At 30.0% G+C, this 18,100-nt stretch overlaps 1 protein-coding gene across 1 annotated transcript; it reads right to left on the reverse strand.

Annotated features, from left to right (window-relative positions):
- Positions 1 to 2,534: 2,534 nt before the first annotated feature.
- On the reverse strand, positions 2,535 to 14,215 carry LOC115705242 (pleiotropic drug resistance protein 1). Its single transcript, XM_030632522.2, has 23 exons — positions 13,675 to 14,215; positions 13,079 to 13,199; positions 12,902 to 12,990; positions 12,702 to 12,786; positions 12,445 to 12,604; positions 10,668 to 10,744; positions 8,011 to 8,064; positions 7,836 to 7,926; positions 7,200 to 7,501; positions 6,802 to 7,083; positions 6,399 to 6,715; positions 6,142 to 6,302; positions 5,948 to 6,051; positions 5,683 to 5,839; positions 5,405 to 5,607; positions 4,953 to 5,285; positions 4,573 to 4,863; positions 4,394 to 4,477; positions 4,138 to 4,271; positions 3,822 to 4,049; positions 3,572 to 3,743; positions 3,048 to 3,302; positions 2,535 to 2,964 (listed from the first exon to the last, which is right to left on the reverse strand). Exons 1-23 carry the CDS (start codon positions 14,016 to 14,018, stop codon positions 2,701 to 2,703), a joined length of 4,308 nt encoding a protein of 1,435 aa, XP_030488382.2. The 5' UTR covers positions 14,019 to 14,215; the 3' UTR covers positions 2,535 to 2,700.
- Positions 14,216 to 18,100: the final 3,885 nt, after the last annotated feature.

An 18,100-nucleotide genomic window follows, 5' to 3' on the forward strand; every position in this document is an offset into this window, starting at 1 on the left:
TATTTATTTTTTTTTTTTTGAGATGGGAGTAATAAGCATTAAGGAAAGAAAAAACAATTAATGAGAATAATAAATAAGTAATAGTCTTCCACAAAGTTAGGTTTTTTAAGATAGTAAGAAATTATGCTTACAGATGGATGGTCATAATTAAGATGAGATTTATTTCATTTGGATATATATTGCAATCGTTATGATCATCACATCACATATATAGGGTAGGCTCTATTTATTTACTCAAGTCAAGAGGTGCCAAAAAAGGTTAGACTTGAAACTCCTATAAAATTAGAGACGAAGTGAGAAAATAAATATAATTAATTAGGTTAAAATTAAGTGTAAAATTATTAATAAAAATAAATTATAATTTTTAAAAAAATATATATTTGAATTTTCCGAAGAGATTACATTCTTTTTTCTAATTAATTAAAGGTGAATATTATTTTCAATCCTATATTTTACAAAAATTATTAATTTGATCAATTGTTATATTAAATAACAGTTTTTAAAAGAGACTCTTATTTTAATAATTAATAATATAAGAGTAATTTTCAAAAATAATATAAGAGTAATTTATTTTAATTTTATACACTTAATTCTTTAATTTTTATCTATATTTTTGTGATAGTATTTTCTTTTTTGCTTCTTTTTAAATTTGATCATTAAATATCAACTAAGATTACCACAGTTTAAATTTATTTTTTTATGATATTTAAATAACCAAAATTAATTGGAGTAATAAAAACATGACACGTATATACGTGTAACCAGTGGCAGATCCAATTGACATTTAATAGTCAAATTTTACTGATATTTTAAATTTGCAAATAGAAATGAAGGGAGCATTACCACTAAAAAACATAAAATATATTCAAGTGATTCACACACATAATAATCCTTAAAAAGAAATTAGATACTAGAAGATATTCTAAAATAATAGAAATTCAATTAAAAACATAAAAGATAGAGATAGAGAAGATAGAACACTCTTTGGAGTCCTCCAATCGTCCAATGATGCCTTTTGCTCCTTGCCCTCAATCTACACTAACAATTTTCTAAAATTTCGAATGGTGTACAAAGCTTGCCATCAGCCCCTTTTTTATAATACAAAATTTCAAGTTTTCCCAAAACCTACAAGGTCGTGGCCTTGCTTGCAAGGCCGCGGCCTTACAAGTGATTTCCTTTTTTCAAAACTTTGTTGATTTTGGCAGTTTTTCGTTTTCAATTTCTTCCAGCGATGATCGATAGTATTCTGCTTATAACTCTCTCGATAAAACTCAGAATTGAACGATTCAATATGTTCTAGAAAGGTGAAAGAGAGATCTATAACTTTTATTTGAAAAGTTTTTCCTAAAAGTGAATGGATAATAGTTAAAAATTGGCTTAAAGTTTCATACTTTATTTTCGATCACAAACAGCACGTGTTGAACATCCAAAACTTAAAATTTTTCACCCATTGTATCTTACAACTCCAAAATTCATGTTAAATTCATAAAATTTATATTATTTAGCATATTTTCTCTCATTTTAACCCACATGATATATTTGACCATTAAAAACCCGAAACAAAAAGAAAACAAGCATAAACATGAACAAAAATAAATAAAAATTACTAAAACATAAACTAAAATAGAATTTAAAAAATGCATAAAAATAAACCTAACAACATAACTCAAAAATAACGAAAACTAGAATCTAACACCCAAACCCCGACCCGGACCTAAACTCGAACTCGAATCTGACATAAAATCAACAAATAAAAATAAAATATACAGAACACTTTTATTTTTTGTTTTTAAATTTGAGAGATAAAAGTAATTATAGAACACATTTTTGTTTTTCAAAAATAAAAATTTCACTTTCATTATTGAGATTATAGAATACATATTTATTTTTCAGAAACAAAATTAAAAAAAAAAAGTTAATTAGGATTTTTGCTCCCTAAACCTTAACATGTACCAAATCATGCCCCCTGAATTTTTCTGGCCATTAAAAATTTCCCTTGAACTATTGAGATTGATAGATTTAAGAACTTTTGTCTAATTTTATTCAATTTCACTATCTCAGTGATTGTTTATGTACTAAACCATACTCCCTAGACTTTTTTTTTTTTCAAATCACGTCTCTCGAACTTTGACATGTACTAATCCTAATTAACCTAAAAAAGATGTTCGCTCATGAAGCAAACAAACTCAGCTACACTAAAGCTCAGCTACTTCAACACTAAAGGGCAATCATAAAAGAAATTTTTCCACATTTGATGTTTTATCCACACATAAATTAAATATTTATTTTAAATTTAGAATTGGAAATACTAGAAGTCCCATATAGACTAATGAGTGCAAATTCTGCTTACTCTTTTTCTATAAATACTACAAACCTATAAAAAAAAATTACATATATAGAATAAATTGTATATATAATAAAATTTAATTGTTTATTCGGTTGTAAATAATGTCGTGAAGACACAATGTAATCGGTCTTTTTGGCAATATGTTGTAGTTTAGTATAATATAAACAATACAATTTAACAGATAAACTGACTGAAAATTGTTTCGCTTTCAAAACCAAATTATATAAAAATTATTGCAGCTAACAGAAAAACATATAGTTTATTTTGTCACAAGTGCCTACATTATGGCAATTTAAAAAAATGGAAGCAAAAACATAAAATTAGAGAAGAAATATAGAAAGTGAAAGGAGCCTCTATCTATTCTGAAAATTTAAAACCTTAATAGACAAGGCAAAGATGCCTCCAAAGAGCAAACCATAGAAGACATTGACCATGGCAACAACTCCAATGAAATCATGTTTGTATCCAAGATAGCTTTTCAAGTATTGTTTCACAGTTTCACCTGTTTCGGCATCCATCACATCTTCAACATCTCCATACTGTGATACTAACAGTCCGTACAAGGTCCACGCTGTTGGACAAGCCCAGTAGTACCACCTCCACCATATCGGTATCCTCTGTTGTGTGTTCGTTCATATTATCAAGATAATTGAAATTCGGTTCATAACAAGAACTAGTTATTATTAAAAAGAAAACTTACAGTCCTAGGAACGATAAATCCAGAGAAAAGGTTCCATATTGAGTAGAAGGCAGCCGAAATAATAGAAGCAACGTGATTATTTGGAGTGATTCCCACAGCCATCATGCCATAGAAAGTGAAGTAAAGCATCGAAAAGAAGGTGAAGAAGAGATACCAAAAGAACTTTACAGCAGTCCATTCGAAACCCATCATTGCATATACTATCAAACAGTAAACTACAGCTTGACAGATAATATATGGAATTTCAACTACCACCTGCAAAGATGAACATATATAAGTATACTAAAAATATGTATATTATATTGGTAAAACGCTATTTTAGACCCGTGTTTTACAAAATTTATCGAGGTCGATCTTGGTCTATATTTTTTATCCTAACCCTGAAACTTCCTATTCCCTAACTCTAATAATTGTGATTCAATTTCTATTCTAATCTATTCCTAACTAAAAAATAATTGGATCAAATTGAGCTCAGAATAATGATAAAATGAGACAAGTTCTTGAAAGTAAATAAAGGTTATTACCTGTCCAAATGTATAAGGAAAAGCTGAAAACATTCCTGCAGCCTTTTCTCTGTAAAATACTGTTCTTTCTACGCCAACTACTGGTTGTACAGATGATGAATTTTGGACACCAATAAACAGAACAGCACTGTACATGGATCCCAATGCGTTGGTGAGATCTTGTTTATTGGACCTGTAATTTCATCGGATACAATTAAAGGATGATTATTTATATATAAATAACTAAAAGATCCTTATTGTAGCTTATAACCTTTTAGATCCCAAGTCCCAAAACATTGTGCCAAACATCAAGGCTATGAAAGTGGTAAACATGAATCTAACAGCAGTGTAAAGCGGGTTTCGCCAGTATGACTGTCGTTGTTTCCATAAGCAAGCAATGCATTGAGTGTACAAAGATCGTGAGAACTGAGTTGGGAAATAAAGATCCTTAGAGCCAGGAGCTGGAGTGCTCAATTCTTTGATCAGTTCTTTGTTTCTCCTGAAGGTGGAGAACATGTATTAAGTCATTTTTCTTCTAGCTAGCCAAACAAACAGCATAGTAAAATATGTTGCAAATAGGTACTCACTTGTATAGGTCTGAATTCTTGTAAATGTTGGCGAAATCAACACCCAAAGCCATTTCTTGTGCTGAGCTCGAAACCTCTAACATCCAAGTTCCTGGATTGTAACCTTCTTTGATTTTACTCACACCTTCAATAGCCTTGATAGGCCAGATTTGCATTCATATTAGCAATATAGGGAAAGAGGGAAAGTTAAGCATTACTGTAAGAGGCTCAAAGAAAAATTATGGTTAAACAAAACAAGTACTTAGTTCTACACTACCTCAAAATAGTTGATTAGATGGCAAGAATGGCGGCCTAATGGTCCCACGTATATCTCTTCTCCTCCAATCTTCAATAGAAATAACTGCAAGTGCAAAACATGTTGAAATTAGTAAGTTGTGAAAATGATAAGAAAGTTAAGATTAGGATTTAGGAGAATCCTTGATCTCTTAGTCTTACCTCATCAAAGGCTTCAAAGATGTCAATACTTGGTTGATGAATTGTGCACACAACAGTTCTGCCAGTGTCCACTGTGTTCCTAACCGTTCTCATAACAATAGCAGCAGCCCTGGCATCTAGTCCTGAAGTTGGTTCATCCATGAATATTATAGAAGGGTTTGCCACTAACTCAACTGCAATTGTCAACCTTTTTCTCTGCTCAGTTGAGAGACCATTCACCCCAGGCAATCCAACTAATGCTTGTCTAAGTGGAACGAGTTCCACAAGCTCCATCACTTCCTCAATGAACATCTGTCCAATACATAACAACATTATATCATCAAAACCTACTAGCTTCTTTTCTCTTTTTCATTTAGCTTGCTATTTAAAAAAGAATTTACCTTTCTGGTATCCATATCAACTTCAGACGGCAAACGAAGCCACGCTGAGTATAGGAGTGACTCATAAACAGTAACATAAGGTGAGTGGATGTCATTTTGCTCGCAATATCCAGAAATTCGTGCAAATGTTTCTTGCTTCTTTGGGTAACCCGAAATTCGAATATCGCCTTCAATATATCCACCAGTTTTTCTACCAGCAAGCACATCCATCAATGTGGTTTTACCAGCTCCACTAACTCCCATCAGTGCTGTTAAGACACCAGGCCTAAAGCTACCGCTAACACTCTTCAGCAGAACCAATTTATCCTCAACCACACCTTGACCCTTCATTTCCTGCAGGTTCAAGTAAAAAAAAAAAAACATCAACATGCTTAATCATCTGTGATCAAACTCCTAAGTTGAACTTGAATTCATAATTACAATATGCCATTTAGAAAGTAATAATAACTTACTTGAGGCATGTCCACTGAGTAACAAACATCATCAAAACAAATAGAATGCGGTTCAAATGGAAGAATCATTCCTTTTTTTTTACTCTGATTTTCACCCATGTTTTTTGGTCTTTGCGTCATTTCAATGACTTCTCCTTCTTCGTCATTTTGGATATCACCACTCTCAGAATTTTCATTCGAAACAGCTTGTCTCTGCTCTAGTGCTGCACAATATAGTCTAGGAAATTAGCCTTTTTTTTTTGGGAGATTTTATTAAATATAAAATTAAACAAACTTACGATTAAGGTAAGTGAGAGCCAAAGTGTACACAAAGTTGAAAATGACAACATATGCACTCAGCGCCGCAAACCCAAGCCAGTACCAATATGAGTCAGTAAAGAATCCTCGTGCTTTTAAAACTTGAACCCCAAGAGTTTCTGTTGAGTTTGGTGGAACCTAATAAAAAACAATGAGTCCAACCACAAACAAATCAAATGATTTTTACAAAAAGAAATATCTAACTAAAAGAACTTCCAAACCGGTAAGTTTCTAGAAACATTTTACATGTTTCCATTTGTTTCCATTGAACTCGTTAACTACAACTCCAGTCTGACCGTACATCAATGGTGATATCCAGTAACCCCAAATCCACCAACCTTTGATGAAATCTGTTTATAATCAAAAGAAATAAGCAGTACCATCCATTAACAACCGAAAAAAAAACCATGTTTTCTTTCGAGTTTAGTGCAGTAATGTACCTCTAGACAACACAAAACCGCCTAGTACGAAAAGCAATAGCAAGGCAAATGCCCCAAATGTGTTGGCTATGATCATGCTCCTACCAATTGACGCAATAGCTCGAAACAGTCCTGAGGCCATCTGATTAATAATGACAAAGAGAACATATAGCTTAACAACCCTGCAAAAAAGTGAAGATAAAATAAAAACCAAGCGCTGAAAAGGATTATGGAGCATCATATCCAAATAAAGTCACTATATAGTTTTTCTTATCTACCTTCCAAAATACGGATCAAACCCAATGCTGTAGTATGTAATGGTCATCCAAACTAGTACTTCAATAAAAGCAACAGGGGCCTTATAAATCATTGATGGAAGAGCATACGCCCAAGCAGGGAAGAATTGAAGATCTCTTTGCTTGTAAAACACTGGAAGCTTGACAATGGTCATAGGTACCTCAGACAATCCATTGAACATAATCATCAACGTGGAGAAGAACAAAGCACCAAGGTAGATTGAACCATCTTGTAAAGTTTTGTGATGCATCTTAGTTCTCAGGAATATTGTGGCAGAAATCAGCCCCAATATACCAAGCTAGAAGAAGCAAATAAACAAAGATTAATAAGATATTATATATGTACTTAATAGTATACGAAGAAACTAAAGAAAAGAAAACCTACTTGCACAATCTTGAAGATGTGGACGAAGGAATTTCTTTTCATGAGTAAGAATTCTCTTGACATGCATGCTTTCAAGAGCTCCATCTTGTTGAGACCATAGGGTTTTGTTGTCAAAGCAGCTGGGTGGCTCTTGGTTTTGTCAAATGGAATTGAAAGATGTTCAACTACTTTCTTTCCAACGTGAAACGACTGGAATGCTTCAACAAATTCATTGACAGTTACAAACTTGTAAGGTTGGTCACTCCTTGCCCAATATTGAGCCTGGTCTTTTCTTGATGTTACCTATAGAAGTCATAACAAAAATAGTATTATTAGTTTTAGTTCTATATACACAACAGACAAAAGATTAAACAATATTGTATATAGTATTTAGAAAGATGAAGAGTTGAACTGCTCACCTCTTGAAGAAAATCAGCAATAGCCTTCCTTTCTGGACATTTAAAACCAGTTAATTCGAAGAACTCAAGCACATTTTCACGTGGACCCTGATACACAATCTGACCATCAGATAAAAGAATGATGTCATCAAAAAGATCATAAGTCTCTGGTGCAGGCTGTAGTAAAGAGATGACAATGGTTTCTTCAAAGATGTGGGCAAATTGCTTGAGTGAGTTCACAATCTGAAATGTAGTTGAACTATCTAAGCCAGTTGAAATCTCATCCATGAACAATGCCCCTGCTGGCCCGACGAGCATCTCCCCTGTAATTTAAAATAAACTATCATTATATTATTTTTCTATTAACTGTGGTGAAACAATAATTACATATGTAAATTGCTTTCAAAAAAATAATTACATATGTAAATTAGTGCTAAATCTAAAAGTTTTCGTTAAATAATGGGGCTCAATACAATGATTTTTTTAAGGGAGCCAAAAAAAAAATCAGTAATATAGCCAAAGAGATACAGCTTAACTCAATTAAGTAATAATTTCGATTAGATTATAGTTTTATTCAATCCTGACATAAGATAAACAGAATAAATTAACACTTGGTTAATTAATAACCTCGATAAAATTAGGCAAAGAGATATATACCAGTTGTGACACGTTTCTTTTGTCCTCCAGAGATACCCCTCAACATTTCATTCCCTACCATTGTATCAGCACATCCTTCCAAGCCAAGAATCTGTAATTAAGGCATCCTTCAGTTCAGTAACTAAATTGTACAAGAAATTAAGGCATCCTTCAGTAACTATATACTGGTTTTCACCTTAATAATATAATCTGTGATCACACTTGATTCTTGGCCTTCTGCTGAAGCTGCCTACAATAAAGTGTTAATCTATATATTAGAATAAGAGTAATACTAGACCCATACTCAAATTACACACCATTTACACATAACAATGTGTTTATAGTTTTAGTCATATGCAGTTTTACTTGTGTTATCGAGATTAATTCTACATCATTCTGTGTAAAAAAAAAATGTATGTAATTTGAGTATATCACAATCATGACTCGTTAGGATAATATCATATAGTTATAAATCTTTTAGTACAATAAGTTCTAAATCCCACCTTCATAAATATGGCTGCACATGGAATCAAAAAGTTATTTCTTGAGATGCTATGTTATATATACTAAAAATTTAAGATGAAATAAAATATTTATCAACAAGTTATTTGAGACAATAATTTGTTTCTTAAGTGTTGCTATAAAATCTTTAAAATTTAAACTAGCGGGTTAGTGAGAACTTCCCAACATAAGCATTTCTTCAAAATATTTCTACTAAACATGTATAGAACTTGCAGGTTAAATTCTTTCTTTTTGCACAATTCAACCCCAATACTAATTTGGGTAGCATGGTTGATTTACTAGAGGAAGAAGGAGATATATGTCTCAATGGAATTTGTTGAAGATTGTTAAAAGGCTTTGTTATAATTGATTAAAAATATAGTTTATAATTTTCCATTACAGTTTAAAGCTACCTCTACTAGTTTTTTTCAAAAAAATAAAAAATAAATTGTTAGGAAGTTATTATTTTAAAAAAAAAAAAATTGTTCAGAGAGAATATTTGCACCAAAAAACTTATCATTGCACTCAATTTTAATAATTATCATTTTACATAAAACTATATATCATTAATTATATTAGTGTTTTTTTTATTTTATTTCTTCCAATTCATATTCATACAAAATATACATATCAAACAAAAATAATTATATTTCAAATATTATAACAAAAAAATTAAAATAAAACTGTGTGAAATTTTATTAGAAAAAAAAAAGTTATACATTATTAAAAAAATATGAAAATAAATTAAAGGCTAATTAGGATTTTTGCCCCCTGAATTTTGACATGTACCAAATCATGTCCCCTGAACTTTTAAGGTCATTGAAAATGCCCCCTGAACTATTGAGATTGTTGGATTTAAGGATTTTTTTTTTTAATTTTAGTAAAAAAGTCTAACATGGATGAAAGTTCAGGGGGCATAATTTAGTACATGTCAAAGTTCGAAAGGCATGATTTGGTAGATATCAAAGTTTGGGGAACATGGTTTAGTACATAAACAATCATTGAAATAGTAAAATTGAATAAAATTAGACAAAAGTTCTTAAATCCAACAATCTCAATAGTTCAGGGGGCATTTTCAATGGCCTTAAAAGTTCAGGGGGTAAAAATTTTAATTAGCCTAAATTAAAATAAGTATTACAATTAATACAAAATAATATGAGAAAAAAATTTAATTATATTAACACTGTGTTTGGTAGGAGGGAGAAGTGGGTGGATGGAGAGGAAAGGCGAACGAAAGATGGGAGGAGACAACAAATCCACTTGTTTAGCAAGGGATTTGGGGGAGGAAAGGGATAGTTGGATTGGATGGAGAGCAAATCCTTCCAAATTTCCAATTTAGATTCCGTCCATGAATGGAAGAGTTCACACTCCCCCTCTTAAATTATTTAAAATTACAAATATACCCTTATAAAATATTATTAAAAAATTACATTCAAGAACAATATAATAATTCCATAAATAAATACTCTTTATCTTTGCAGAGTTCTATTTGCACCCCATAAAATAATATATACACCCCATTATTAAAAAAATATAAACTTAAATAATTTTTAAAAATTACTCTTAATATTTTTTTAAAAAAAATTTCTTCACATTATTTTATATTAATTTCAATACTTATTTTAATTTCATTTTCATAATTTTTTCTAACTCATGTATACAATTTTTTTATTTTTTTCTAAGAAAATTTCATATAATTTTTTATTTGAATTTTTTTGTTATAATATCTAAAATATAATTTATTTTTGTTTAATAGGTACATTTTTTAAGAATATGAATTAGAAGAAAAAAAATTAAAAAAAAACTTAGTATAATTAAAAATATAAATTTTATTTAAAATAAAAATTAATAAAATGAGATGTCTTTAAAACTTTTTAAGGTGTAAATAAAATTTTCTTTATCCTTTATTCACTTCATCCTTTTCACCAAACAAGTTAATAAGATTGCTACTATCATCTCCCTCTTTATTCTACATCCTCCACCAACTCTCCAACCTCCCTATCCTTCCTATCAAACATAGCTTAAGAGTAATTATTAATTTTTTAAAAAAAAATATTAAAGTATACTTATCATTTTATGAGGTGGAAATAAAATTTAACATGCTAATTATTTATTAATTTATTTTGACTTTTAGGATTTAAGAGATTAACATATTTCTTTTTAAATAATTATAATTATCTAGTGATAATAATAAAAATTCAACCCTATTAAAAAAAAAAAAACAAAACAAAAATTCAATGGTGGTAGAACAGTAGAACTAATTAACCATGAAATTGAGCCATGATGAGAGAGGGTTTTGCCTTGGTTTGAAATTATAATTTCAATGGAATTTCGTAATCTAAGTCTAATTACCTTCATAAAGACGTCAATATCTGGATCCGGTGTGATATTTGCTTCTTTCTCTCTTCTAGACAATTCAGCGAGCATGTCTGCAAACACACACATATAAATAAATTAATCATCATTTCTCTATAAACACAGTATTTCTAGGGTTTTGGCCGCAAAAAAGGAAAAAATAAATGCTAATTTTTATCAAAGGTTGAACTTAAATCCAATAATGATTCTAAGAACAATTCGCAAGAAAAATATTGAATATCCAGGTCGGAGACCCATTGAAATCCAGGTCCCTCCTCCACCCTTTGTCATCATGATCCGATGACCAGATCTCTTCCGTCGCACGAATCTCTTCCCATCTCCCTCTTTCTCCATCCTCAAAGTCAAACTGTAGTTCTTCTTCTACCGCCATCAGAAAATTCCTCTACCGCCGATGAAATTTTCCTCCGACAGTTTTTTTATTCTTTTAATAACTTGAGGGTTTTTCTGTCTTTTGAAGAAATTATAACTTGAGAGTTTAATTAGAATTTGAGTAATTAGAAGCAATTTTTTTTTATGTATTAATTTTTATGGAATTTTTTTGGTAAAACTTGTTTAAGTTTTTTTTGTTTTGTTTTTTTTTTTTTTGTAAATTTAAGGTATACATATTTAATTGACACTTTAAATTTATAAAAATAAACATGAAAGAATAAAAAATGATTTTTGTGATTAAACCTTCTTAATTGTCGTTTTACTTGCATTTTACTCTTCAAGCTTAAATTTTGACGGTAAAACCCTCCAAATTACTGAACTAGTAGCAAATTTAAAGTATTATCTATTTTTTATAATTAACTTCTAATATAGACTGCTTATGTGGACACTTTTGCACATGTGTCAAATTTATATTAGTACAGTCAAAATTTGACGAGCTTAGAGGGTCAAGTGCAAGATGAGTAATAGTTGAGAGGGATTAGCCGCAAAAAACTCCAAAAAAAAAAAGAGTTAAGTGTATAAAATTAAAAGGAATAATAATTGGAAAACTACATAAATTCTATGATTATATAAAAACTTAACCACATAAACCGATTTTTAGTTAGTAAAACCCTTTAAATCTCACTTTTGTTAACTATATACCTATATTATTTAAAATGTTCTGTTAAGTGTTACGGTAGACATATCACAGTATATACAAATATACACGCGATAAATTTTTAGTGAGAGATATTAACAGCAAAATTATCTGAATTTTTAGTTAGTAAAACCCTTTAAATCCCACTTTTGTTAACTATATACAAATAATTATTATTTTATTTTAGTTTATTTCACTATTTCAAAATAGTATATAAGATTTATGTGCTCAATCAAACACTATAATTTAATTAACAGTATTCTAATTAATATTACCGTGAATAACCAAATACAATAATAAGTTTACAGATAATCATATTTTCCTTCATAATATTCTCCTTAATTAGAATATTTTGAATTCCTTATACCAAACGCCCCCTAGTAACATTTAACTACATAATTAAACCAATTTGTTGGTGGTAAAGTGACACTTAACCACCAATTTGTTGGTGGTAAAATGACACTTAACCGGCCACCAAAAAAATTAGTTTATGTGGTTAAGTGTCACTAATTATAAAATATTCAAGTAATTTTACCATTATCGCGAATATTTTTTTTAATTTGTAAATAAAAACATTTTAATCGTAAAATTATAAATAAAACATTAAAAAAATATATATTTTTACCATATAATAAATAAAAATTAGAGAAATTTACTGTTAAAACCATACTAATAAGAAAAACTTACCATAACGAGTTCCAACTCCTTGGCATCTTGCTGAAAAAGAGAGAGTTTCTCTTACAGTCATTTCTCCAATATGAACATCATGTTGACTGATATAAGCAGCTGTTCTTTGAGGAATGAACTCATTCATTTCATGTCCATTATATGTCACTCTTCCAGAAAACTGTACCAAATAATAAGTACTTTTCATGTCTTAATTAAAAGGGATCAAAGTTTGATGATTTTGATGTTTTTATGTTTTTTTATTTTGTTGTAATTACCTTTAATTCAGAGGCAAGCTTTCCTGCTAGAGTCAATAAAAGTGTGGTTTTGCCAGAATTTGGAGGTCCCAACAGCAATGTCAATCTAAACATTAATTATATGGCAATTAATATTAATTAAGAACAAAATTGTTCTTGTAACTATATATATAAAATTAATTATAATAGCACGAAATACAAATTGAAATTTACAAACCAACCTTCCTGGTTTTATGGCTCCACTAACATCATCAAGTATGGTCACATGTTTCTTTTTGCTTTTTAATATTGGCAGAAAGCTTACCAACATCTTCAACAAAAATAATTTATTAGAACAAATTTAAGATAATCATAATATATATATATATAATTAAGTTTATATTAATTATATATATTACCTCGAGTATATTAACGCAGAAGTTAATGAATGAAGGTAAAGCTCTACTTCCCACATGAACATCTGCCTCCACCTTAATATTCTCATATCTCACTTCAATAGTGGGAAGGTCAATTCCAACCCTTAACAAAACAAAAATTAAATGTATTAATTATTATTGTAATTCTTTAATTAGATATAAAATTAAGTTCTAATTTGGACCCGTTATAAATAAGAATAAATTGTAATTAGTTATACATTTTTTAAGTCCCGTATTAATAAAGTACACATTTGTATAAGAATAATTACATTTTAATAAAATATATACATATAATTTATTTATGTAGAATTAATATTTTTATTCTAAATTGTAATACATGTATAAATATTATATTTACTCAAAAATAATTTTAAATTGTTATATTGATATTTTTAGGTATTTTGATTTTTTATTCTAGTGTAAATTTATTTAGTTATAACTTCTCAATTAGAATATAATTTGCTTAGTGTTAAGTGTTAGAGGACACTAAGTCTTATTAACTTTATAATTGGATAAAAAAAAAAGTTGTATAATATCATTATTATTATTGTTATAATTAAATATAGGTAGGTACGTACGTTTGGATGCGTTGTTTGAGCTTCAACAAAAAAGATTCATTATCTTCGTCAGCAACATTAACCAATCTACGAAGCAAATCTTTTCTTTCTTTAGAACCAAGATTGATTACATCAACCTCTGTTGGCTTTCCTTTAGAAGTAGTCAAAATCCCTTTTCTTAAACGATCATAAGTTGGAAGCTTTTCTAGTGCAGCCCAAGTAAGAGCTTCTTCATCATCTATATCATCTTCTCTTCTAGACTTTGAGAAAAACTCATCTTTATTATTATTATTGCCTCTCCACACTGATGAACCCTTACTACTTCTCAAGCTGTTTCCAGCTTTATACAGATCTCCCACCTCCATTTTCCAATAGAGATCATGACCTAGATTAATTTCATAATGTATGTGGTATATATATATATGTATATTAGGCAAAACGACAAGAAATTTAAAAAACAAATTAACTAATAACAAATATTTACTACGTACAACAAAAATTAATGTAGTTGGGGCAACTTAATTAATTAATTATGATAATATAGCCATATTGACAATGGGTGGGAATGGGAAGTTAGGCGCGCTTGGCTTGCAATTTATTAGCTAGAATTTATCGTGAAAAATTAAGCTTCTCTTATATATTTATTATGAGAATTGCTAAAAGTTACACCTAGTAGTACACTCTCACGTTTAAAAATTAATAAACATTATTAAGCAATGCTAATTTATTAGGAAAATCTTTTACACTTATTTTAGTATAAAATAAAAGGGTGTATATGTTTACATTTAATTTTTTTTATATATATATTTATGAAATCACACACAGAAATTCCTATAAGTTATAGCAATTAATGGAGTAATCTAAATCGCAACTAAAATTTATATAACAACACACATAAAAACTATCAGAAAAACTATCGAAATAACCTTAATCGTAAATTTAAAAAAAAAATATATTAAAAATTAGTATATAAAGTAATTTTTCTAAAGTAAACTTTTTAATTTTTTTATAAAATAAACTAAATAATTACAATATACACTACTAATAATAAAAAAAAAATACCGCACTACACTACAAATTTTTATGACATCATATGTCATCACATGGCAATCGAGCTATGTATATAGATAGGGAAATTTGATTTTCTATACTTAGAAAATCAAAAAATTTGATTTCTAAACCAATAATTTAAACCCTAAAAAAACTATACCTTTTTTTTCAAAACCCCAAAAATACCCCCAAACATCTCTCTCTCTCTCTATCTCGGCCGGTCCCAAGAATCCCACACCCCAGGTCCGATGGTCGGACCATGGGGTCCGATGGGGTCCGACCAATCGGACCCCAAGGTCCGACCATCGGACCTCTCTCTTCCCCTCTCTCTCTCAAATCGCGGGAAAAAAAAAAAAAAAAAAATCACGGACGGTCGGACCTTGGGGTCCGACCATCTGAACCTCTTTCTTCCTCTCTCTCTCAAATCGCAAAAAAAAAAAAAAAAAAAAAATTAAAAGACGGTCGGACCTTGGGGTCCGATGGGTCCGATTGGTTGGACCCATCGGACCCCAAGGTCCGACCATCGGACCTCTGTCTTCTTCCCTCTCTCAAATCGCAGGAAAAAAAAAGTTTCAGAGGGTGGGACGGGTTGGGGTCGGACTGGGGTTGCTCTTTCGGGTTGGGGTTGGGGTCGGAGGGGTTGGGGTCGTGGTCGACGGGGGTGAGGGTGGTGATCGGCGTTGGGGTTGACGTGGGTGGGTGAGGGTGGTTCGGGTGAGGGTGGGCGGTTGGGGTGAGATAGAGGGGAGAGAGAGATGATGCAGAGAGAGAGAATATTGTGAGGGGGGTATTTTTGGGGTTTTGAAAAAAAAGGTATAGTTTTTTTAGGGTTTAAATTATTGATTTAGAAATCAAATTTTTTGATTTTCTAAGTATAGAAAATCAAATTTCCCTCTAGATATATACATATAATTTCAATTTCCACTGTAAATAATAAATATAGCCCTAGCAATGGGGGACCATAGTGAGTAGTTAAAAAGTACTGGTCTCTATTCATGTACAGCTACTATACTGCCAAATTATATAAGAGAGAGAGAGATGAGAGATAATAATGATGACTACAATGCTTCACCATCACTACACATGAATTTTGTTTTGGCTAAACAAAAAGGGGCTCACACTTTGGTTGCAGATGAAAATAATAATGGGACTTTTGCTTATTATCATATTGATATTCATAATATTTAAAAATTAAATTCAATATTGAATCTTGATAATAGAATCCCCATCGTGTTGGTAATGAATCACATAGAATTAGATTCAAGAAATATTTTGAATTTATCCCTCTTCAATTTTATTACCACTTTTAAGTCATGTCCTTTTCCTACTAATACAAATCTCCACTGTCTATATTTACGGAATGAATTTTGAATTTATATGTATATATTTAGTACATATTTAATTTTTTTTTTTAATAAAAACTTAATAAAATTAAAAAATTAAACACACTTTATATTAATACTCATAATGCTATTTTTTATTTTTTTTCTGTTCTAATTTCACTTATCCATGACGATAGTCGTTCGATAGTGGCCCGATACTATCTATTTTTTCTTGTTTTTATATATAAAAAAAATGATAGCATCAAGCTGCTATCGGACTACCATCGAATTATATTCTGCATTTATAGATGTTAAGCTTCATTAATTAAACTAGTTAGAAATGCATCAGGTCACCATCAGACTTATACTATCAGATCATATCCTACATTTATAGGTAGCATCAGGGTATTATCGGACATTCGTCTTTAACCTTTACTCATTTTAACAATAGGAAGGCATCAGGTCACTATTGGACCTTCATCTAACCTTTACTCATTTTAACAACAGGAAGACATCACACCATTGGCAAAAAAAAACCAATTTTCTCTCCAAAACTCAAATCCGACCGTTTTCTATCTTAAATCTAACATCAACTCACAGATAACAAACATTAATTATACAATTTATTCATTTGACAACATTGTTGATGGAGAAGTCATTGGGTCCGTGGGTCATTAGGTCTGGTGTGGTCATTGGGTCTGTGGCCACGCTGGTCGCGGAGAGAAGAGACCGAGATTGTGGGTGGTGGGTTGTGGATCGAGTCCTTGTGGTGAGTTCAGAGAGAGAGAGAGAGAAGAGAGAAAGAGATCAAGAGGGTCAAGTGTTTGAAATGGGAGGGATGGAATTGAGTTTTATGAAATGTTAACCTATTCTACCAATATAAATTAACTTAAGTTTAAGAATAAAATTTTAATCCAATAAAAACATAAAAAAATCAAATTTCCCGTCTATTTATTCAGTCCTATATAACTAATAACAAATTGCTTATATAGCATTTTATTGATGTTAATGTGGCAATTAGCGCTACTTGTATAAATTTAATTAAAATTAAATAATACTAAATTACTAAATTCAAATAAGTTTTTAAAAAATAGATAAATAAAAATATTCAATTAAATTATATACACTATGAACAAAATGTAGTATAAGCACTTATCAAAAAAAAAAATGTAGTATATAAGCATTTGTTAGTACAAACAAACATAAGAGTCATAATTCAATAAAATGAGTAGTTCAAGCAGATTTTTAATAAATAGCAAACATCGAGACTATATACTTAAAAGGAAATAAATCTTATTTATTCTATAAATCTTAATAATTTTCGTTGATAATGTCCGACATCTCAAAAAGTGCACCAATTTGGTTCAAAGTGCTAAAATAGTGTGAAATATTTGCTCCATTATATGCACCAAAATGTTGGGAGAACAATTCACTAAAAAAAGAAAAGCAAAATATTATATTTGGTGTCATTTTAAGAATTGTAATAAATAACCACCAAAAATGATGGAGATCTCTACACAAAATTGGTATTAAAAAAATTACACCAAAATGGTGTAAATCCTTGGAGATTATCTGATACATAATGTATATCTCATGGGCATGAATGTTAATGCATTAATTAATACCTAAACTTTTGACCCAAAACAATATACCTAAACTAATTGGCTATATTTATTAGTGAAGGTGAAATACCAAATTAATAGGAGTATTCATCATTTTAGGAGAAATAATAATTTAGTCTATGTGTTTAACACGAATATGCAATTATTATCTCTGTTTAGTTTTTTAATGGTGAGTTCAAATTTACATATCCAACAATGATTTGAGATTTAGTTATATTGGAAAAGTATATTTTATGCCTGAAGTATAATTTGATCTATTTTGTAAAAAGCGATGTTGGAATTATCATTTAATAGAACGTGAATTAATACTAATCATTTATTTGTGGCAAACATATAGCCAAATTAATTATTATTTAAGACAGTGAATAATTCAGTTTTGTGTTCATTTATTTTGAAGGTTGTGATTGACGTTAGCAAGTGGTTAGGGAGATTAAACTGGCCGAAGAGTTTCGA

The sequence above is a fragment of the Cannabis sativa genome, chromosome 1 (genome assembly GCF_029168945.1).
Source record: "Cannabis sativa cultivar Pink pepper isolate KNU-18-1 chromosome 1, ASM2916894v1, whole genome shotgun sequence".
Lineage (NCBI taxonomy): Eukaryota > Viridiplantae > Streptophyta > Magnoliopsida > Rosales > Cannabaceae > Cannabis > Cannabis sativa.